This window comes from Diceros bicornis, chromosome 24, assembly GCF_020826845.1.
Source record: "Diceros bicornis minor isolate mBicDic1 chromosome 24, mDicBic1.mat.cur, whole genome shotgun sequence".
NCBI lineage: Eukaryota > Metazoa > Chordata > Mammalia > Perissodactyla > Rhinocerotidae > Diceros > Diceros bicornis.
Window position 1 is genome coordinate 22,841,092 of NC_080763.1, and position 23,694 is coordinate 22,864,785.

At 44.9% G+C, this 23,694-nt stretch overlaps 1 protein-coding gene across 1 annotated transcript; it reads right to left on the bottom strand.

Moving 5' to 3' along the window:
- Positions 1–1,726: 1,726 nt before the first annotated feature.
- On the bottom strand, positions 1,727–22,708 carry PROX2 (prospero homeobox 2). Its single transcript, XM_058567367.1, has 6 exons — positions 22,560–22,708; positions 13,715–13,795; positions 11,522–13,004; positions 7,619–7,726; positions 6,364–6,558; positions 1,727–4,855 (listed from the first exon to the last, which is right to left on the bottom strand). The coding sequence occupies exons 3-6, from the start codon at positions 12,839–12,841 to the stop codon at positions 4,670–4,672; spliced, it is 1,809 nt and encodes a 602-aa protein (XP_058423350.1). The 5' UTR covers positions 12,842–13,004; positions 13,715–13,795; positions 22,560–22,708; the 3' UTR covers positions 1,727–4,669.
- Positions 22,709–23,694: the final 986 nt, after the last annotated feature.

Below are 23,694 nucleotides of genomic sequence, written 5' to 3' on the forward strand. Positions count from 1 at the left end.
GCTGTGGCATACTATCTACTGGGGCTTTGAGGGAAAAAAATTAAAGCTAGATTTTATGCTGTCATCACAGGTATTAGTGTATGTGACTGCATGGTTATAGTAAAAACGAAATTCAGAGTATGTTTTACATCAGTAATGTCACACATCAGTGCTGTTCTTAAGCTAAGAAATAATTGTTTTTCACTGTAAAGGAGCACAAATTCATGACTTTGCTAACAGTTTATGACTGCTGAGTTAAAGCAAGGCTAACATTTACTGAGCTCATACTGTGCACTAGGAGTGTGCTGAGAATTTCCCGTGTATTATTTGACCTAAACCTTAAAACAGTACTATGAGGTAGGTACTATTATCTCTTTTTTACAGATGGGACAGCTGAAGCCCACAGGATAACTTGCAGAGATCCAAAGCTGTTAGGTGCTTGAGCCAGGATGAAAACACACTCCAGAGCTCATGCACCTAACCACACAGTACTCTACTTAGGAAAGGTATTGGTTGAGGGCGAAAGTGAGGGTAGCTGGCTGCAGATCAGATAACCAAGGATCAAGTGCGGAAAGGTACCGGGAGAGACAATAATCTTGCCTAAGGCTAGATTTCCAAGCCAGGAGCAGTTATCATGGAGACAGGAGTCTGAGCCACAGAAATCAGTAAATATGGAGAGTAAAAGGGTTTTCTAAGGAAAGACTAGGACCTGATGTTTGCTTGAGGGGTGACTCTGGAGAATTTGAAAATGGCAAAACAAGAGTTTGTGAGTGTGAAGGGGTAAGATTGTGAGAAACAAAATAACCCTGAAAGACTCTTGGTGAAAGAGTCCTCAGTAAGTAGACTGTAAAACTCGTGAGGTTTGGGGTGGATGTTCCTCTACTGTTTTCATTGTCTATCTCTGCCCTTGACATTTCATCAGACGTTCCCTTCTTCCTCTGGAAGCTGGCCTCTGGTTTTTTTTAAAATATGACTGAGCATTCAACTCCTGGGCGCTTGGTTACACTACTTAGGTTTGTATAGTCTGAAAGAGCTGCTTCTTGGTCTATAGGAATTGTCCACCCTCAAAAATACTCTTTCCGTGAATTATCTTTTTCTGCATATGCACGCTTAATACATATTTTTAAGTGTAGGTACCATGATCTACCTCAAAGATAACAGCATGCGTTATTAATACTCTCAAATAGGTAATAAGAGCTCATTCTTCACAGTGTGTGTTGTTTATACTTAAATCTGACTAAGAATATTTTTTTACTTTCATGAGAAGTATTATTATATTTGCCATATTGTCACAAGCTTATCTTTCCCCCCATAGCGTTAAACCCTGAAGCAATTGTTAAGAATTATAGAGTACTTTTCAAATTCAAATTTACATAATTTAATCATCAGCTTGATAGAACTATAACTTATTTTAGCTAACATGTTCTTTATCTCTTTCCCACCCACCACTGTTTCATTATGTTTTCTGATTTTCTCAGTCCTGAGAAACGGATCTTGCATTATGTGAAATTGATGCAAATGCCTAATAGAGTTTGTGTAAAAACATCAAAGGATTTTTTAAATTTCTATTTTGTTTTGAATGCATGTATCATCAAACTATGTTTGATCTGCTTTACAGAGCAAAGAATCAGAACTATAAAGAAAAGAGCTAGAATCAAAGATTATGAAAATTTAGAATATAGAGGACTTCATCCAGGAAACTGGTTATAAAATTTTAGCTAATTTTATAAGAATTTTAAAAAGATTTTTTTTTTAATAATTTTTTAAAATTTATTTACTTTCCCCCCAAAGCCCCAGTAGATAGTTGTATGTCATAGTTGTACATCCTTCTAGTTGCTGTATGTGGGACGTGGCCTCAGCATGGCCGGAGAAGCGATGCATCGGTGCGCGCCCGGGATCCAAACCCGGGCCGCCAGCAGCGGAGCGCGTGCACTCAACCGCTAAGCCACGGGGCCGGCCCTAAAAAGATATTTTCTAAAGGCATGTGAAAAATTGTGTTGTGGAAGTCTTATCTTAAATTACTACTTTTTCTGAGAATTCTATATTTTGTCATTGAAAACAAAGACAACTTTTTAGAAGTGGACCTGTGGACCTCCATATAGTGATGGGTCTGGGACGCAGAACTTTATTAAAGAATGTTATCTCTGCCACGTGTGCTTTGCCCCTTCTCTGATGGAAAGGAAATGGATCAGGCACCCCTTATATGTCCAGGAGAAGCCTTTGGCCTCTCCACTGCATGAATCTGGTTTGGAGCTGTGTATACTATATGAAACCATGTTTGAAATAAAGGTTTCTAATGAACCTTTTCCTGCATGGAATGCCAATTAACTGCCTGCTTTTAATTGATAATTGGCATTAACTCCTCAAAACTGCCATCGTCATAAACCACAGTCCAGGCCTTCTTGTCCACCATTGAAGGATTAGACAATTATGCAGTATTTGACCAGACTCTGAACATGTCTAATTTCGGAAAGAATAGCCCCCACACATACCTTAAGGGAGAGAAGGACCAGACCTTTGGCAATGTTATGACTGCTGAAAGAACATAATCACCTTCTCAGCTTACTCTCAGAATATGTTCCCAACAGAGAAAGAGATATACTTGGTAGAAACAGAAAAATAGAATAAAATAGGATTCTTCTGCTGGCAGAGTGTATGTATTTATACATTCCTCTGTGTTTAGCTCAGTGGTTAGAGAACATTTCTGGAAAGACTGCAGGACACAAATGCTTTCTATTTGAGCTTGTGCATTTCATGTCATTGGTCCCTTGGACAAGGTTCACTGCCCTGGAGGTGGCTTGGCTCAGTCTTTAAAACACACACTAATGAATTTCAGGTTCGGGACAGAAAACGGCTGCTCCATATCGGACAGTCATGTGAACTTGGAATAGTTTCCCATGAGTGTCCTAAAAAGCTCTGTAATATCATTCTGGATAGTGGGTTCTTCTGCGTCTCCAAAGACAGATAACTGATTGCCATTGCTCCAGGTACTCAATGCTGGCCTACTCTTAAAACTGAGATTTGGCAGATTCCTTTATTTTTGTAAAGGGAACATTGTGGGAGAAAATAGGGCAAAGATAATCTGAGTGCAACTGGGTGTATTGAAGGACACTTAAAAATAACCTTAAAACAACTGAAAAGATTGGTTTGGGCTGAGTGTGTTTGTTTTGTTTTTCCTCTCAGCTGTTTGAAGAGAAAAAATTTTTTAAAAAGTCATATTTCATATCTTTTTATGTTGATACATCTTGTAATAGTTTAGGGGTTTTATCTCATCTGATCCAGCCCACTCGAAAAGTCAAGAAAGTGGGGTAGTCAAATATGGAAACTTGTTTTATGTAGGTGGGAAAGAAGTAAGCTAATGGAGTCCCAGACACTCCTTATCAGAACGACAGATCCAGAGTCCTGTGTGACCCCCACCCCAGCCTGCACACCTCTGGCTGACAAAGACTTGACTCTGACTAGCTCAGAAGACAGATGCAGGTACTCAGCTTTGCAGACGTCTTGCCTGTACGCTCAGAGTGAGTCACAATTGGTGTTGAGCTGGTAGGAAAAAAAAAATGTTGATTTCCTGAATTTCTTTATCTGTGAAAGATTGACCATGGACTGTGATTTCCTTGTGAGGCTGTGCACAGGCTGTGCAAGCCTCTTGTCTGGGTCTCAGTTTCCTCCTTCCAGATTTAAGCAGGGTGGGCCGGATGATCTCCAAAGGCCCTTTCTGGCTTTCACAGTCTGAAGTTCAGTTTCTTCTGCACATAGGAGGTGGGTGTATCAGTTGCAGTGGTCGGCTAGAGATTATTTGGGTTCTCCAGCTGATAAAGTCTTCCAGCAGATGAATCTGAATGAACAGCAACACTCAAGTCCTGCAGAAAGTTTATGTTGAGCTTGCTGGAATGACCACTGGAAATCCTGGGTGATGAAGCACTTCTGAGTGCTAGGCAGAGGTTATCAGATGACAGTGCCCCATCGGTGCTGGATGCTTACTGGGGCTCGTGGAGAGGCAGCATGAGGTGGTTCAGCATACAGCCTGGCACCGGAAAACCTTGGGTTCCTCCACACTCCTGCCCATCCCTACCAACCCAAATGCCCTAGCCTTATACTTTGGCGACTTACCTCACAGTTCTAAAACTCTGTTTGGTTATTTTTTAAATGAAGATAATATCTACTTTTCAGGATAAAAAGCTTGAACATAATGTATTTGAAAGTGTCTAGCAAATAGGTGAAGCTTGATAAATAGGTAACTAAAACCAGCAATTTGTAAAAAACCCAAATAAGATAATCTTACCTGAAAGTCAAGGGAGGGAGAAACTAACATTTGTGTAGTAACATTTCACAAGAGTACTTTAGGACGTATTACCTTTTAATCCTTACAACCTCATTTTACAGATGCAGAGACCCTGCAAGTTCACAGAGTCACGACACCTGAAATCAGTGGAGTGGAGATTTAATTTTCCAAACTGTTGTGTTCCTTTTACAATGTGCTACCAATACCATTACACTTGGTTGATATATTTTATAGTTAAGGTTTAACATCTAGATGATTCTGGAAAAGGAAATAAATGATCAGAAGTGGTAATAGTACCTATTTGGGGGATTTCTCCTTATGCCCTTTTTATATGACTACAGCTATACTAACTGCCATTTAAGACAAACGCAGGAAACCCTGGCCAGTTGCTCCTCACTTTGTAGGATCTTAATTCCGAAACAGCTCCTGGGGATAGCTGGAAGATTTGAATATCTCTGGGATGTCACTGTCCAGTTTCGAAATAATTTTATAAATGGGTTTCTTCCAGGAAGGATCTGAGTCTTTCCCTGTGGAGACAGCCCTGAAGAACTCCTGTAACGTCAAGCTGGCGATTTCCAAGAAGCAATCTGGGACCTGCATTCCCAAAGAGACCCACCAGAAAGAAAAGACGTGAGGCTGTGAGACACTGGCGCAATACAGACCTTACTGCTTGATGCTGCCTGTTCCTTGCGTGGTGGGCTGATAAGAGCGTCCATGCTCTACTGGACCCTGAATTTTGCAGCTCTAGGAATCCCCTGCTGCCTCATCAAATACAAACCTTAAAATGATGGTACCAATGAGACAGCCCTGGGAGAAAGCATATTAGGGATACTCCGTTTGTAGGAGGAACTGATTCCACTAATGGGTGATGTTCAAGTGGGAAACTCAGACTCTGATTGATATTAAATCTGTGGTTCAAAAGAGGTTTTTAGTATTCTTTTCCTTGGTGCCTAATGTGGAAAGGAGTGCCCCCAAGTTTATGACTGTGGTACCTCATTCCATCATCTTTTGGGGCTGGATCCAAAGGACTTGGAATCATTCCTGCTTCCAAAGTGAACCATGAGGTTGACGGGGGCTCAAGAATATGTTCCGGGACCTCACCCAGACTGGCACCATAAATGGTGGGGAGTCCCACAGGTCCTCCAGACCCAGCCTGGCCCGAGGCTTGCCACCACTGCATGCCAAATGACCACCCACACGTGGAAAGATGTGGCAGCACTGCCCCTCCCACATGCCCTGACCCCACGAGCCTCAGAAAGAGGCTTAGGTTTCCAAATATATTCTGACGGAATATCTGACTAGTGGATGCCTTCAGTTCTTCCCTTTTTTAGACGTATCAATAAACTGCTCTTTGTGATCATGGTCAAGTGAGAAAGGCAAGAAGAAGGAAGTGTAGTTGGTGACCAGATGCACCTGGCACCTGCAGAACAAGATGACAGCCTACCAGAGCTGTCAGCCACACACAAGGAAACGTGTCTGGATTAGGAGTTCTCGCCAGTGACACTTAACACCACTTGCTCACCCTTTACTGACACTTAACCTCCAAGGTGCCACCAGTGTGCCTTCATAGAGATCCCCAAAGGACTGAGAAGCTTGAGTACTGTTTATTCATTATTTCCAGAAAGGATTTGAGGTGACTTGCCATGAAGGGCCCACAAATAAAACTGTTCAAGTGAGAATAAAGATAAGACCCAAGTGAGGAAAAGAACAGAAATTGTTGTAGAGAAAACCTAGGCCAAGACTAGGTGCTGCAACCGAGCCCAGCATTTAGTCCTGGGCCTCCTGGCGCTGAGGCAAAAAGGTCAACAAGTTATGTAACTTGGTAATTACAGAATATTAAGTCTAAAAGGGCATTACAGCTAGCGGACCTCTGCTTAAGTTTCAGAATGAAGACTGGCTGTATATTCTGTTTGCAGCATCGACCTGTTGCCTAAGAGAAGATATTGAGGCCGTAATCTTTGTGGATGATACAGAGCTTGGCCCTAGGCTGGCCTGGCTCTCAGTGACTTAAGGACAGACGCAGAGGAGGATCTTTTCTAAAACTCCAATCACAAAGGGAAGGCACTCATCAGACCGCCTGGGACCCAATTACATGATCTTACCTCAAAGTCATTTCCCTTGTTATAGTGCGTATTGAGAGCTCGAAAAAGTTCTGAGTCGCGGAGAACCATCAGCATCTTGGGATTTGTGACACCATCTGAAATCGCTTGCCGGGCAAATTTCTCCATTTGGATGTAATAAAACTCACGAAAGTTGCTGAACCACTTGATCATCTGGGAGATGATGCAGCGGTTGAACTGTACAAACAAGGGGTCCATCAAGTCAGACATTTTCCGTGAGGTACTCAAACTCAGAACTGTCAGCTTCCAGTTCAACATAGGGGTTAATAAGAATGGCTTCAACCAACATTAAAAAGGACTTCCTTTAAAAAAGAAGCCATGGCTGTTTTCCAAGCCTATTCACTCATACACAGAAAAATCTGAGCTGGCTCTCATGCCCATTAGAAAATAATTGTTTTTTGATATACTAGATTTATGAAGGTTTTTTACCCACAGAAAGCTTTCCGTGGTGTCTAAGTGTGACTTTGGGAGGGTCCAGGGTCAAGGCCAGTGTGGTACCAGCTTCTGCTGCACCCAGGCAGATTGCATGGCAGCCCCGGAGCCTTCTGCCGGGTAAAGGGCCAAGGGAAGGGGTGAGAGTGTAGATCAGAGAGCAGTTTAGTGGCAACTTGGAGTTGCAGAATGAAGCAAAGGCAGAGCTTGGTGCAGGGATCAACCAAGCAACTGAATATGAGGGAAAGACCTGGAAAATGCAAAGGAATGATATAGATATAAAGTATTAATAGCCCTAACCCAACACGTAGGGTAAAGGGGGCCCCTAGAAACTTTTTTTATGGGAACAGGCAAGGTCTGGTTCCAACCATGAGAGCTTGGTTTTCCTTATAGTCACTCTTGATCTGTATGCACCTTCACTCAGTTTTGAAACACAGCAATTTGAATGTCAATTTGACAGTGTCCGACCCTTTATATGTTCTTTATTTTTCATAGTGTCCCCAGCAGAGAGAGAACACTAGGCCAAAGACGGCATTTACTAAGGGTTCTCCCTCCCTCCCCATGTGTTTCTGGGTATTTCTACAGCTCAAAAACTTAAAAATTCAAATACCCGACCTTCCTAGCCCAAAGTTATTCATGATTATCCAGGCAGAGTCTCAGCCCAGACTGGAAATTGCACGAGTCCACCAACAACATGAAGGGGAGTAACGCGCATGTATGAGGACCTTGGACTTGCCTCACGCCAGGCAAACCGCCTGCCACTTGGGAGTTGTGCAGAGGCAGAACCTCAATTGAATCACTTTACCTGCACGTCAGGGAAATAAGCCTTCAGGAGGTTGGAGCTGGGGTAGCGTGTGAAGAAAAACATTAGCTTGGCCTTCTTCAAGTGACCAGGGTTGAGCCCCTCCTGGATTTATCCCAGCGTCAAGGAAAACCAACACCAGTTTATCAATTTTATCAAATTATCCAGTGAATTGTCCTGTTCCTTATGGTTTCTATTCTATTTTCTTTTTTTCTGGGTGAATGGTGTATTCGCTCCATTTTTCTGTCTCTAGCAAGTCTGAGCAGATGAGCTTTTTCTTTCTGGATGCTGAATACCATATATGTATAGTAAAGTTGCAAAATTTAAAAACCCTTTAAATGTGTAAAAGTTCTGTGGCATCTAGGATATCAAACACAGTTCATTGTACTTTGTGTGTGTGTGCTGTCTGAATAGGATGGGGAGAGATGGCAGCTCTGTCCCAGATAAACCATGTCTAAACTCCAAGTAGAGCTTTCCTTCCCTCTCTGCCTCAGTTTCCTCATCTGTAAAGAGAGAGGAGTTGCCCAGGTGGTCCCCATTCTGGCTCTCATCATTGCCTTTGCAGTATTTAAGCCAACAATCGTCTACCCAGACTGAGGATCAGATCACAGTTTGCTTTGGCTCAAAAAGCTTGAACTGCTGGGCTGCACCTGCTCCCCATTCGCCCGGCAGAACTTTCCCTCATCTTTCCTGCCTCAGCTGAGATGCTCCCGCCATGAAACCTTTCCTTGCCGAGTTAGGCCTTCCTCACCCTGGGCTACCAAGGCTCTTTTACAAATGTCTGTTGTAGCAATGACTTTATTGGAATTTTTACTGCATGTGTGTTTCCCCATTTAGACTGTGAGCTCCCTGAGGGCAAGGACCTTATCTTTTCATCTTGTATTCCACATGCCTGGCCCAGTGCTAGGTACATAGTAGGTGCTCAATAAATGTACATTGGATGAAGGAATGAGTGAGTGATTAAATGGTCCACCTTAGACACAAATACAAAAATTACATTCCGACCCATCCCTCACTCGGAACAGATTCCTTCGCCTTTTACAAGGGCGGGGAGCTGTGGGGTGACTGCCTAGTACCAGGGAGGGAGGGGAATGCAAGAACACTCAGCATCCCAGGGGCAATCCTCAGGCTGGAGGAGAAGCACTGTACAGAGTAACCTTGGAGCTCAGGGCTGAGAGCTGCAGCTTTAGGACAATTAAGACTCTCAGTGGGACATATCAGTTTAGCCAAAAGAAACCAAACCATCTGATTACAGTTACAGCTGGCCCTGGCACCCAGGCTGCTACCCAGAGGAGCCCAGCCCCTACCTCAGTGGCCCTACTTCTTATCCTTCTTACAGGTTCATAAATGCTGTAGAAAGAATCCTGGGTTTGGGAGTCCAAAGACCCAGTTTTAGATACTGATTTTACCACTTGCTATCTGTGTGACCTTGGGCAAGCCACTGACCTTCTCTGGGCCTCATCTCTAAAATGTAGAGTGTAGTGGTTAAAGCTTGTGCTTGGCAGTCAGATTCTGTGTTTAAATCCTGCTCTGCATGTGTCTGTCTCATGACTTTGGGCAAGTTAGTTTGCTTTTCTGGCCCTGCCACTTGGATACCTGATCTAGAATGGGTGCTTGAGGATTGTGAGGTAACATAGGCCCACAACCCCTTATCTGAAACTCTGGGCCAAATGGGGTTCAGATTTCAGAATTTCTGTTATTTTATAACAGTAATATGGTATGTGAGCCATATGTTAGTTAACGCCCGGGGTGGGGCTATGGCAGCAGCCTGTAATTCGATACATTAATATTCCCACAGCAAGAGGGATGACTGTTTGCACTAAGTGGGATAGTCTATAAATAGCCTCCAATCAATGCAGGTCAGCTTTTACCACCAAAAAAGTTCCCATCATCCTTAAGAAAAGAAATCATAGGGATTTTCAGAGCGTTTGAGTTTCAGAATTGTAGCCAAGTGGTGGTGGGCATGTCCGTGTGAACGGCTGGTAGTGGTGCCTGCAGCAGAGAAAGTGCACAGCAAATGCCACCCTCACTACTCTCCCATCGTCCCACCTGCTCTACCTGTTTCACGGGCATGTTGTGTGAATGTGCAAGTTCTTTTGCACTTCAAAGCAGCTTGCTCTTAGGTGGTTTTCATGGCCCACAGAACAAATCTCTAAAGCCCGAATATAGGCAGCAGGAATGAGGGAACAGTTGGGGGGCCAGGATGCTGTCTGGGGACCCCAAATCATTCCGAAGGTTGCCAAGCACCTCACCCATGCAGCCAGGCCCAGCAGATGCGCCCTGAAACCTCCTGAAGCTCTCTGAGCCCAGTCCTCATTTCACGGGCCGGGGCCAGGCACACAATAGGTGCCTGAGAAATATCAGCATGCCCCTCCCAAGGAAAGCACAGCAGAGAATCTCTGGGGACTGAGTTCTTGGGGTTCTTCCACCACTGCCTGACTTGAACAGGGAGTCTTAACCAGGGGCCTTTTATTAAAGGCATGGACAGGTAGCCTTTCTCACACAGGGCAACCGCTTGATTAGAAAATCTGTGTTGATATCTCTATACCTCCAAGAAGACTCCCTAGCACCTGAAGAGGCAATAGTGGCAGGTGAGGTGTTCTTAGCTTTGGTTTTACAGTTGCTCACTGCCTGCAAGGAAAGCGGCCGGCAGTGCCTGAGCTTTTCCAACCTGTGACCAGCAGGGGGCGCTCATAGCATTTAGGACACAAGAGCCGGCCCTGGTGTGGCGGTAAGCTGGTCCCAGCGCGTCCTGCCATCCTCACTACAGCTTGCCAGGCAGCGGGCACAACTATTCACACCTAGATATATGACTCCAGAGACACATTGACCTGTGGAAACTGGATCAAAGACTGCCCGGGAGAAGCAGCTGTGTGAGCTCAGCTCGCTAAAAAAGCAACATCCAAAATATGTTGTCAGGAACTTTAGTTCTACGAGATGCTTGTTGGAAGAGGGTTCTTTGGTCATATGAGTTTGGGGCTGCATACATTCTCCTCTTAGAGCTTCACATTGGATTTCAGCATGTTAAGGTCTCTGAGAAGTCCCACAGTAAAGAAACTAACCCAGTATTTACCCAAACTGCTTTTTTCCCCCTAATTCAACAACTATTAATATCCTGAGGGAGGGTGACACTGGGAAACACTATTTAAGAGAGTGGGGTCTGCCTAACAGTTGCAAAGATGATGCGATAAGATCCAGACCCCTGCAGACCAGCCTGGGCCCCTCAGCTTTCCCCACGAGGGCCTCCTTTCCCTCCATGGCCCAACCCCTAGGCTCTAGTCCTCTCAGCTGCAGCTTAGAAGCTGTTCCTTAAACTAACAGCTTCTTATCCCTTCCAGCTGCCGCTCAGATCTAGTCCCTGAGGAAAACTTCCCCTTTCCCATCTGCCCCAGGAGTTTCTGGTCCCTCCTATCTTCCCCATGAATTACCTGGACAGTGTAGGCTTTCCCCGGGGAGCCAAGAGGTTGGAGGAGCCGTGCTTCAGATGAGCTCACTCCTCTGACCCTCTCTGCCAATGTGTGTGGGCAGCCGACAACCAAATGATGGGGTTTCTCCTTCCAGAGGGTGTTTATGGTGTTTGGGAAGCCCATTTGAGTTTAAAAACAAACAAATAAAACTCTTTCAGACCCAAAGGAATAAGTCAGTAGCGGTAGAATCTGTGTCACATAAGAAGGTAAAGAAACCTTCCCAGCATCCTTAAATCCCAGAGTGTGGTCACCACCTCTTCAGGAACCTAATAACTGGGAGCCACAGGGAAGGAAGGCCTAGAAGCAACATTAAGACCATCGGGAAAGCAAAGCTATTCCCTATGCCATGTAGTTGTTTGTCCCCACCTCCCCTCAGCTTCCAGGTCTCCTGTTTCTCTGGGCGGTGACAATGAGAACTTCAATTACTAGTAAAGGATATGTGGACAGAAGGAAAAGGAAGTGCATCCGTGACAGCCTGCAGGCCACCCTGCTCCATCTTCACCGAGGGAAGAAGGGGCAGTCTTTCCACACGGGTGGAAGTGAAGGGCAGCGGGTACTGCTGCCGGCTCAAAACCGACGGTCGCAGTTTCACAGCGCCCCAAGGTTGCAGGGCAGACTCTGAGGAGGGGTGACTTTGGGAAGATGAGTCCTGGGGAAGACAGCTGCTCCAGTGACCGTTGGGTCCATGACCCAGAAGCTGGCTAAGAATCTGATTTTCCTGGATGTGGGAAGGCACAGTCAAGGGACAGTTTGCTGGAGGACCCTGATAGGGTTTGGGGATCATTCTTGGAGAGACAGGGTACCTAGGAGAATCTAGAGGCTTGACCAGTGATAAGTTTCCCAATGGGACCCCAGCCTGTGGCTGAGCCCTCCTGGGCAAGGCAGCCAGAGGAAGTGGATCTTTACAGGCACCTCCGTCAGGAGGTGAGGGCTCACTTTTACTCTCTGGCACCAGCCCCTGGAAGCTTCTGCCCAGCTGAGTTAGGTGGCCTGATGGATCCAATAGCACCTTTTGTAATACTGAGTCCACAGCCTGAGACACTGCCCCCGTCAATTCTTTCCTCAGACTCTCCAGCAAAGCCCGTGCTGCCGAACGAAGGAACCTGGGTTCCTCAGACTGGTATTCGACCTCAGACACTCTGTGTTTTTCCACCCCGGAGAGGTCCCCACTGGAAACCTGGTGGTGGTCACTGTCCATAGCCCAGGGCCTAGACCCGCAGCCATTTTTCTGCTTTACACTCAGAGGGCCCCTCCCCTTCTCAGAGCCTCCTGGGCCCTGAGCGGTGTCCCGGAGCTCGGCAGCCTGTAGGATGTGCTCCTGCAGATGTCTCAGCTGTTGCTTCAGCAGATGAAGCTGTTCTCTCACCCGAGGGCCCCCCTTCCTGCTACCGTGGCCCCTGGCTGGGCCAGACTTCAGAGGGCCTTGCTGCACGGGAAGGCTCTGCTTCCTCTTCCGCTCCTGGGCCCTCCCTGGGCAGCACAAGCTGTCCCTGGCTCGAACATTGCCCGGCACCAGAGGGTCAGGGGAGAGGCACATGCCTCGGACGATGGTCTCCACTCTGGCCCTCTTTGCTTGGATGTGCTCATCCCAAAACCAGTCAGGGTCAGCGAGGCTGGAGTCGGGGACCAGGCTCCAGGGAAAGGGGGAGTCGCTGCCCTGCTCTTGCGGGGATGGGCTTCTCTCCCCTTCCATACAGATTTCTGCCAGATGGGAGCAGGCCCGGGACAGAGGGGAAAGCAAGCCAGAGTGTGGGTCCATCCCCCGGCTCCACAGTCACTTGTTCAGAGCCTGTGGGGTTACTTGGGGCTCAGTGAGGGAATGCCTCCTCCAAATGTTGTAGCTGGAGGGGCACCCAGAGTGGGCCGGGTCAAGGATCAAGTGGTCTCTGTGTTGCCAAGACTTATGAACCTCAGGGCAGACTCTGAAATTAGAGACAGAAAGAAAACAGTGCCTGTGACTTTGAGCAATGCTTTTCAAACTTGAATGTGCAAACATCACCTAGGCTCTTAGTAAAATGCAGACTCTGATCAGCAGGTCTGGAGTGGGGCAGAGAGTCTGCATTTCTAACCAGCTCCAGGTGCTGCTGTGCTGCTGTCTGGACCACACTTCGAGGGAATTCCCAAGAGCAATCCTCCTCCTGCCAGGGCATAACAATAAAATAATAATGATAATAAAAATCATAATGGCAGCTAACTGCCTAACTGGCATTATGTCAAGAACTTTACATCCATTACTTAATTTAATTCTCATAACAGCTCCGTGAGAATGTTGTCATTCCTATTTCACAGATAAGAAAACAGGCTCAGAGAAGTTAAATTACTTCCCTAAGGTCATACAGCTAATAAGTGGCAGGCTGGAGTCAAAACAAGATTTGTCTGATTTGGAGTAACTTTCTTAGTGACTACCTGCAACAGAATCACTGGGGGAACGTGTTAAAAGTAGCAAATTCAGTAGACCCCACTGGTCCTGCTGAAGCAGAATCCCCTGGTGCTGGGGCAGGGGACCTGCACTTGAAACAAGCAAACCAAAGTCTGAGAACCAGCTGTTTGACCGCTACTCTGTCCTGCTCCTGGAAGAATCCGATTATGCATTCATCGTTCAACATTCAACAACTATTTATTAAGCACCTACTGTATACATCAGGCCTTCTGGGCACTTGGGGAGACAGTGGTGAACAAGATCGCAGAGTCCTGCTCTCCTGGAGCTGGCTGTCTACAGGGGAAGAGAGAATAAACAAGTAAATTTTCAGGTCATGATATGGGCTATGAAGAAAAAGCACAAGAAGGGGTTGGAAATTGGGATGAGGGTGTGGGGAGAAGGAGGGAGCTATTTTAGGAAAGGCTGCCGAAAGCTGTTTTATTCCCACAAAGTATGAAAATACATTGCGCCTTACCCAGGAGGCTTCTGAGAGCAGGTATAAGGCACTTCAAGTTGACGAAACATTCGTCCGTGTTACCTCATTGCAACTCACTCCAACCTTGAGAGTCAGTGTGATTCTCCCATTTTACAGACGAGGAAACCGAGGCTCAGTGAGGCCAAGAGTGACTCTCAGCTACTAAGATTCCAACTCTTTTGATGCAACCACAACCCGGCTGCCTCCCTGAAGATGAAAAGACCCGCAGGAGAGACCAACTTCTCTGTCTGTTAAGCCAATTCATCCTTTCCTAGAAGAGTCAATGAATTTTTTTTCCTTGACAAATTTCCACTCTCCTTTGCTTCTCTTGTGGCAAATGCTGGCAGGAGAAAGTTTGCTTTCCTCCCCCACTTTCATCCTAAAGCCTACTTGGAATTCTCTACCTGGGGCAGATCTCAAATCTTCTGCAGCTGGTGGTTCTAGTCTGTAGACATGGCCACAGCCTCCACCTGGAGCTGCCAGGTGACTAGCAGAGACCCCCAACATAAGCTCCTGGTGAGCAAAGTCACTCTAAGCACCAGGGCAGAGGGTGGGAGGCAGTGACAGCTGCAGTGCCATCATGGGGAAAATGCCACTAAAAGAAGGCTAGGTTCTCGGGTTCTCCAGGTTCTCAAAGAAGGTTCTTGCTTTGAGTCAGTAAGACATTTGTAAATTACTAAAATAAAAATACAGGGTCCCGCCCATTGGCGTAGCAGTTGGGTGTGCAAGATCTGCTTCAGCAGCCCTGGGGTTCGCAGGTTCGGATCCCAGGCGCACACTGACACACTGCTTGTCAAGCCATGCTGTGGCAGTGTCCCATATAAAGTAGAGGAAGATGGGCATGGGTGTTAGCCCAGGGCCAATCTTCCTCAGCAGAAAGAGGAGGATTGGCAACAAGTGTTAGCTCAGGGCTAATCTTCCTCACACACACAGGTGCAAAAATAGATGACTTGCCAAATGAATATAAATTAAAGAATTTGTTATCACCAAGTTTATACCCACAGTTTGGATGGTTAACCACCTCTTGGAGAGAGAAACATTTAGCTTTCTGTGATCATTTGACAATGAATATATGTTGTTTGTATAATATGAAAAAATTATTTTTAAATCAGATCTTATCTAATAAGTATAATTGGATCATTAAGCATACATTAGCTGCTTTCTAACTAATAATTGTTACTAAAGTGGCAAAACTGATATTTTAACCAAGAGGGACTGTACAATAATAATACAAACTATATATATTTTCAGTTTAATAGCTTCCAAAAAGAAGAGGGAATTGATTATGGTTATTCTAACTGCTTAGTGAACATTTCCTGCTTCGACTCAAAATTTCCAAGCCCAAACTTTACAGCTGTCCCTCTGCCTCACATTTCATACTGCCTACCTTGCTGTTCAAGCTGGAAACTGGGGAGTCTCATTGACACCTGCCCAACTCCTCATCCTCAACATTGATTTGGCACTATGTCTTGTAAATTTACGGCAAAAATGTCTCTGAACTACATTCCACCATGCCTTTCCCATTATACTTTCCTGATTCAGAATTTCATAACTTTTCACCTGGACAAGTCCAATACCTCCCGACTGGTCCCCCATCCTTTAGCCTCTCACTCTGATCGTTCTTCTACATTCATTCAACAAACATGGATTGAGTGATGACGACAGACAAAAATCCTCTGCCCATGTGGAGCAAATATTCATGCAAAGGGAGACAGACGTAATAACATACTAAGTAAGTAATGGAAGGCTGTTATATAGGGCCTTGTGGGCCATCGTGAAAATGTTGGCCTTTTCTCTGACATAAACGAGGACCCATTGGAAGGTTATAAGCAATATGACCTGACTTAGTTTTAAAAGGATCATTCTTTACTGAGTGGAGAATAGACTGGGGGTGGGGAGCAAGGGTTCCAATAAAGAGACTACTTAGGAGGCTCTTGCAATAATCTGGACGATAATAATCTAGATGAGATGTCTTGGAGCAGAGTTGTAGCAATGGAAGTGGAAAGTTGTGTCAGATCCTGGATATATGTTGAAGTTGGAGCCAATGGGATTTGCTAATAGATTGGATGTGAGGTGCAAGAGAAAAAAATATCACGGATGGTGACTCCAAAGTGTTTGGCCTGAGTGACTGGAAGGATAGAATCGCATGAACTGAGACGGGAGGGCTGCAGAAGGAGCAGGTTTGGGGAGGAATATCGGGAGTTCAGTTTTGGACATGTTAAGTTCGAGGTAATTATTAGACATCCAAATGAAGATGTTGAGAAAGCAGTTGGATAAATAAGTCTGGGTTCAGTGGAGAGGTCTGGGCTAGAAATATAAAATTGAGGGTTGTCAGTATGCAGGTGGATGGGCTCACCAAGGAGTGAATGTAGACAGAGAGGAGAGGGGGGCCAAAGTCTGAGTCCTGGGACATAGCAACATGAGGAGGCTGGGGTAAGTGGGGAGTCAATCAAGGAAACAGAAGGAGCATCAATGAGTAGGGAGAAATCTAGGTGTGTGAGGTGCTGGGTGCCAAGTGAAGAAAGGCTTTCTAGGAAGGGGGTGAGGTGGAGTCACATAAGGATTGTGAATTGACCATCCGAGTTAGTAATGTAGAATCATTCGGGATATTGATCAGAGCAGTTTTGGTGGATGGAGGGAGAAAAAGCCTGATTGGAGTAGATTTAAGGGAGAGGACAAGAAGAAGAATTGGTGACACTGACTATGACAATTCTTTCAAGGGTTTTTGTAAAGAGAGAAATGGTTCAGTGGCTGGAAGAAGTGGGGTCAAGAGAGGATTTCTCAAGATAGGAGGAGTAACAGCATATTTATAGGCTGATGTCAGTGATACTGTAGCAAGATAAAATTTGTTAACGTGGGCAAGAGGGGGAGAATTTCTGGAGCCAGTCCTTGGGGAGGAAGGAGAAGGTGAACTGTAGTGCACACATGGAGGGACTGACTTAGAGAGGAGACCCCTCAGCTCATCCATGGTAGCAGGGGGAAGGCAGTGCGCATGGTCAGGTGCTGGCAGGTGGGAGATGCAGTGATGGGAGTTGGTGGAAGCTCCCTTTTGGTCGTTTCAGTTTTTTCAGCGACATTGTCATTAACATTAATTTTCTAAAATGTGGTCTGCTTATGCGCCTCCATGGAATCAAAGTCTTTGCTAGCTTCCTGTTGAACATACGGTTCAGATGTCTCAGCTCCTCGTCAACATGGTCTTAATCTAACTCTTCTGGAGCCACTGTCCTCAATACTTACCTAGGTGTAAGTATTGCAGTTGGGCTGTCCTGGGCTTTGTGTTCCTGGAGCTTGCCAAACTCCTTCACACCTCCATGTCTTCGCACTTACTGTTTCCTCTGCCTGGAAGGCCCTTCTCCCACTGTTCCACTTGACAAACCCCTACTCCTCTTTCAAAATCAAACTGAAATGTCACCTCCTCTCTGAAGCCATCAATGTCTCTTCCCCTGTAGATAGTGAGCTCCCTCTATGTGTCCCCAAGTAGTGCCTGACTGCCAATTGTCACCAGATCGATGTACTCAGTTGAATACATTGTTCTGTATGCACTTCATTTAGACTGATTTTGTCTCCTCATTAGAGGTACTTTATTTTAGCACCCTCTAGCACCTACATGGAACCAAATTAATACAGAGAGAGGCAGGCAGGCAGACAGACAGACAGGTAGGTAGGTAGATAGAAAGGGCATAGAACCACCAAGTTTGCCAAATCTTCCTTGTGGCTTATTTAAGGCATTGTTTCTGAGATTCCAGGTAGTCTGTGTGTTTTAGAAGGCAGAACTACCAGGGAAAGAGACAGGGCTCAGTGTGCTTAATGAAGCAACAACCAGCAGGAATGTCTTGAGGCTAGAAACTGGAAATCCAGCCAGACTGCTGTGGTTGGGTGCCCAGAGACGTTAACGCCCACCTCTTTAGGACAACCATGGAAACCCTGCCTCTGGGCAGCAGAGAAACAGGAAACCTCCGTGCTGTGCCATGGCCAGTGTGCTGCCCAGAGCCCTTTATCTGGGTGTGGCCTGAAGCAGCACCGCTTTCTGTTTGAAAATTAACCAGCAGCACTCTCATTCACTGATAGAAGTAGCATTTGTCACAACCCTCTAAAAATAGCTTTACTGCTTTTCTGAGATCATTTTACTTCCCAAATACAGAAATGTATTAAGAGGAAAAAAAGACACCTATAATGCTGGCTCCCACACACAAAAAAATTACAGTTAACATTTTGGTATTGGTCATTTTTTCCAAACATTTTTCTCTGGGTACAGATAAATTTACATAATTTCTCAAAATTATATAAGTGAAAAACAAAAATGGAATTATAAATACATAGTTCCATAGCTTCCTTTTTTTTTCCTCTTTCGTGTCAATGAATATCAATCTACAGCAACGTTGTGAAAGCTGATGACATTCCATTGTGTGGGTGTACCATAATTTATTTACTACTTTCCCTGTTGGCAGTTAGGTGCATTCCTATGTTTTCACTGTCATAGCAGGGGAGATAATAATGTATGAAGGTTGAGAGCGTGGACCTCGGAGTCAGGCTGCCTAGATTTGAATTCCTAAAGCCACTTACTAGCTTTGTGACCTCTCTGTACCTCAGCTTTCTCATCAATAAAATGGGAATAACTGTTATACTTACTGTTAGCACTGGGTTGTTGTGAGGATCCAGTATGTTTTTTAGAACACTTCTTGGCACATAATAAAATGCTGATAAGGGTTAGCTGTTGTTATTATGAATAATATTGGGATGAACCATCCTATCTATATTCCTGGGAACTTATCCTATTATTTCCTTAGGATATATTTCTAGAAGTGGAAATTCTGGGCCAAAGACTAGGCATTTGTTAAACTTTTCTACTTGTTGCCCTACTGCCCTCCAGAAATATACCAACTGATTGTGAATGGAGATGAGAGACTGAAAGAGAACTTTAAATTATCACTCTGTATACTTCTATATTAATAGAATTTTTATAAGGATGCATTCATGCATTATTTGTATATATACTTTTAAATAGCCAAGAAAGCCATTTGCTTTCTTACCAGCATATCTATAAAAGAACACGTATCCCCCATCCTTATCAACACTGGGCATTGTCAGTCTTTTAAATCTTTGCCGATAACGATGGGTGAAAATGTTATCTCATTATTTGTTTTCTTTGCTTCTCAGTAATGTTCATTTCTCATATATTTTTGGGGAAATGCTTACGTGGTATATGTTACAAAATGTAAACATGTTTATACCATTTGAGTCAATGATTCAATGTCTAAGAAGTAAAATCAAGAAAATGATGCTGGGGGCCGGCCCTGTGGCTTAGCGGTTAAGTGCGTGTGCTCCAATATTGGCGGCCCGGGTTGGGATCCGAGCGCACACTGACGCACCGCTTTTCCGGCCATGCTGAAGCGGCCTCCCACATACAGCAACTAGAAGGATGTGCAACTATGACATACAACTATCTACTGGGGCTTTGGGGAGAAAAAGGGAAAAAAAAAAAAAAAAACCTAGGCGGATTGGCATGGATGTTAGCTCAGGGCTGATCTTCCTCACACACACACAAAAAAGATGCTATAACCACAGATTTATGTTAAAAATGATCATCTTAGTATTATCTTTAAGAGTAGAGACTGGTTAAATAAATTATAAAGTATGGTATCATCTATAGGATGCTATATTATGCAGCCATTTTTTAAAAAATCTTGTTTAAGAAGAGTTTATAGAACATTATTTTATAATAAGTGGGGAGGAGAGAAAATTACTTATTAAAAATACAAAGAAAAAAGATGAGGAAGAAACATTAAAATGTCAGCAATTGTTTATGGGTGATGGAACCATGGATAATTTTTTCTCTATTTCTTCTTTTTACTTTTCTGTATTTTCTATATTTTCAATGGGTATGTTTTCACTTTTGTAATTTTAAAAAAAGGCAACCCTTGCCTTTGATAATTAAAAACTTGCATTTATGGGGAGGCTATGCATGTGTGGGGGCAAGGGATATATGGGAAATCTCTGTATCTTCTGCTCAATTTTGCTGTGAACCTAAAACTGCTGTAAAAATTAAAGTCTATTAAAAAAACAAACAAAGCTTGCATTTTCTGTCATTGATTCTTTCCCAGATATATGTTCCTGGGCACCAGACATAAAAAGCCCCACTGGAGAAGCAAATTTAGCTACAAACATGAGCACAGAACACAAGGCTCATGAGATAACTGCAAAGTTATGTAGGATTTTATAGCTAGAAAGCATAAAATGAGAGTAAGGTTGAATTTCAAAGTAAATCATAGACATAAGAAAGAAGCTGTATGTCGTCTCTTTTCGGCCGAAGTGTTAGAGGCATGGGCACAAGATGAAAAGACAGCCAGTGTCTGCAGCATTATCGACTGCACAGTTCACCTCCTAACGTGGGAGCCCTTCTGCCTGCAAGTCGGTGTGTCCAAAGAGGCAAAAGGGAAGGGCTGCGCATGGGGCCGGCTGAGGTGAGACCAGCAGCTCACAGGCTCTGTGTCCCCTTCTGTGGTATGTCTACATTCAGGGAACAGCAAACACCTCTGACACACTCCAGCAGGGCCTCTGGGAAACCAATTAATAAGCAAGGTGGGCTATGGGGGGTCCTTAGATAAAAGGCACCATGCAAAGCCCAAGAGATGCCAACTCATTCTCATCACTGTTGTTCACACTCCGTCCAGATTTATACAAGAAGGTCTATTGTTATTTCCTTGATAAAGTTCCTGCCAGGTTTTTGTTGGGAAAATTTAGTGTTTCTCTTCGCAAGATTTTGTTCATTCATTTCCTAGATTCAGTTGGATTTCAACTGGACCAGCCTTGTGCCTAATAGATAACCATCCACAATATGGTTGGAGAAATATTGAGGAAACCGCCTTGTCCTGAAACAGCCTCTCCTGTGCAGACATCATGGGATCTAAGGGTCCACCACTGGTGATTCATAATAGTGATCACTTAATCACACATTTATATAGGAATACATTTTTGTCTGACCCACAGTATTCCTGAACAGCTTCCCATCCAAGTACTTAGCAGGCTCAGCAAACTTTTGCTGCCACTGTAAAACTTGTTCAGGGTGGCACATCTCAAGGTCACCCAGCATTTTTACGCTTTACTAAGGTGTTTTCATATACAACCTCATCTCTGTTTCATTCTCTAAGATGAGGCAACTGGGGGCCTCCTGCGTCATCCCCATGTGGCTGCGGGCCAGAGGCAGCCCCATCCATCTCTGGTCTAGCCCTGAGCAGCTCTCCCTGCCCCACTGGCTGATGGTGGAAATGGGCAGAGGAGGTCAGACTGAAGATCCAGGCCACATGGCCCTGTCCATTGACAGACATAGATACAACCAAGTCAGAGGCCCTGGTGGTCTGTGTCACTGGTGCCCACGAACTATAGAATGATCTACCCGGTGTTGGACCTGTGTTGGACTCGCTAGCTCTGATGTGATCTTACACCAGCAAGAGGCAAGTTAACTGCCTCTTTTCCCCCTCAGTTTCTTTGTCTGTAAAATGGGGTTGATAACAGTGCTATCTCCTAGGGTTGTGGTGAGGATCACATGTGGTAATATGCCCAGTGCCTGCACTGTCCAGCACTGATAACAGGCAGTTATCCTTAAATTACAGTTTCCTTTCCCCCAGGGATGGGTCTTGGAGGCCCCACAGCCCTGGAACTGTAGCGCTGGAAGGGACTTAGAGATCACCTGGTACAGCGGGCGGTTTCTAGACTTTTAGATTTCAATCGTTAATAAAATGAAAACAAAAAAAAAATTGGACCAGCTCAAGAGTTGCTGACATTTTATTTGCAGGTAAGGGCACAAAAAATAAAAAATAAGCATACAAAAGACTACAACCTACAATCATTTTTATTTCATAAAAAGAAGAGAATCTTAACCACCTTGTTTTTTTTTTAAAAAAGGGCATAATATCCAAATAAACTTAGCTTTGTAAAAATCTCTTTACATTGTCTTTTCTGAAAACCAATGAAAGCATCACAGACCAGAGTTAAGGTACCTTAGATCTTCATATTATGTTCTTGCTTTATGGATGAGGCAAGCGAAGCCCAGAGGGGTGAAGTGACATGCCCAAGGTCACACAGTAGCTGTGATGTCTCATTGCTATCTAGAAAAACACCCCTGGACATGAGCGATCCTTTCATGTGGCCAAGACAGGCGCCCTGGGCTGGGAGATAGGAGGTCTGGGCTCTACTCCCAGCCATTTGCTCATGAGCTATACTTTCTGCCTTTTCCGCTTTTCTAAAATCTTGCCCCCTCACTCAAGACTGGTGTGAGAACCTAATGACAGAAGAGCTTCACGAGTGCTCCTGAGATGCATACCAGAGTATTACGGAGTGAGGTCTTAGGAGTGGAAAGTCTTGCTGCCTGATTTACTTGAAAGTACTTCAGCCAACAAAAATAGATGAAGCAAATATGGCAACGTATTAACAACAGTTAAATCTAGGTGATGGATATATAGACAGGTATTGTTATGCCAATCTCTCCACTTTTCTGCATACTTGAAAATTTTCATAATAAACATTCACCATTAAAAAAAGTGCTCTGGCAAATGGAAGGTAAATGGAAGGGATGGTGTTACTCACGGAGAAGATGCCCTCAGGGAGGTCCAAGTCCTGGGCTCTGAAGCCAGGTGGGGCCCGCCACCCCAGGAGATGGAGCAGCCCGCTCTTCATCAGCTTGGGCACACAGAGCCACAGTCAGGAAGTGATTTTGGTTTCCCTGCTTCCTCCCCGGGCAGGCCTGGTGCCTGTGGCTGGGTGAGGGAGGCCTCCCACCCCTTCTCAGTCAAGGCACCATCTGACAGACCCCGCCCTGACGCAGCCGCTGGCAGTGGGGACAGTGGGGGCTGCATAGCGCAGCCAACCGGTGTGGGGGGCTTATGAATATGCAAATAGAGGCCAGAGCTGGTTGGCTGCCCCCCCCTGCCATCTCCCACCCACACCCCAACTCAGATGCCAGAAAAGCCAGCTCAGAGAGGAACTTCCTGAGATCCCATATCTTCTGTCCTTGCCTAAGGAGCCACAGAGCCCCTTGCAAATTTGGAGGCTGAATTACCTACCTTCTCCCACTGCATGGGCCTCAAGTGGGGAGCTCCTGACCTCTGCTTCCAAATTCCCCAGCGAGGCAGCTCCAAAGTGAACATCTTTCTCCCTGTCCTTCAGGCATCCTGAGGATACTGAAACCAGCCCAGCACCAAAATATGGCATCTCAGCTCTGCAGGAATGAGCAGCTGTGTGGCCTCTTCCTCCAGCAAAGGTCCAAACACTGCTGGCGAGGCTGTTTGCTGGGCCCAAAGCCCCCATCTCTAGCAGAGCTGGGGAGAACTCACTGGCCAAATCACCTACCTGGGAACATCACTCAAATTTTGCCATCTTCTCCTCCTTCAGTTTGGGAAGTGGAGTGAAGGTTATGAAATAAAGCAATGAAAATCAATGAATTACAGCTCAACTCAACATGGAAAAATCCTCAAAATACAACGTTGAGTGAAAGAAGTAAGTCACAGAATAATATGCGCACTGTGATTCCATTTATGTTATGTTTAAAAATAGGCCAAACAATGCTAGATTTTCACTGAGTATTCATCTATCCATTATTTTTTATTACAACTGCATGGAGAGAGAGGCAGATAGATGGAATCTAGGTATCATGAACAAAACAAAGTCAATATGGGGTATAGTCTCTATTTTAAGGAGCCCAGAGGTGGAAGAATATGCAAAT

Excerpts from the sequence above, each read along its gene's own strand:
- PROX2 (XM_058567367.1), bottom strand. The coding sequence starts at position 12,841 with ATGGACCCACACTCTGGCTTGCTTTCCCCTCTGTCCCGGGCCTGCTCC. Across the intron at positions 7,727-11,521 it reads TTCCTTTTCCTTCTGTCCAC|ATCCAGGAGGGGCTCAACCC; the intron begins ATATCCTTTACT and ends ACGCTGGGATAA. Across the intron at positions 4,856-6,363 it reads ACAAGGGAAATGACTTTGAG|GTCCCAGATTGCTTCTTGGA; the intron begins GTAAGATCATGT and ends TTGGGAATGCAG.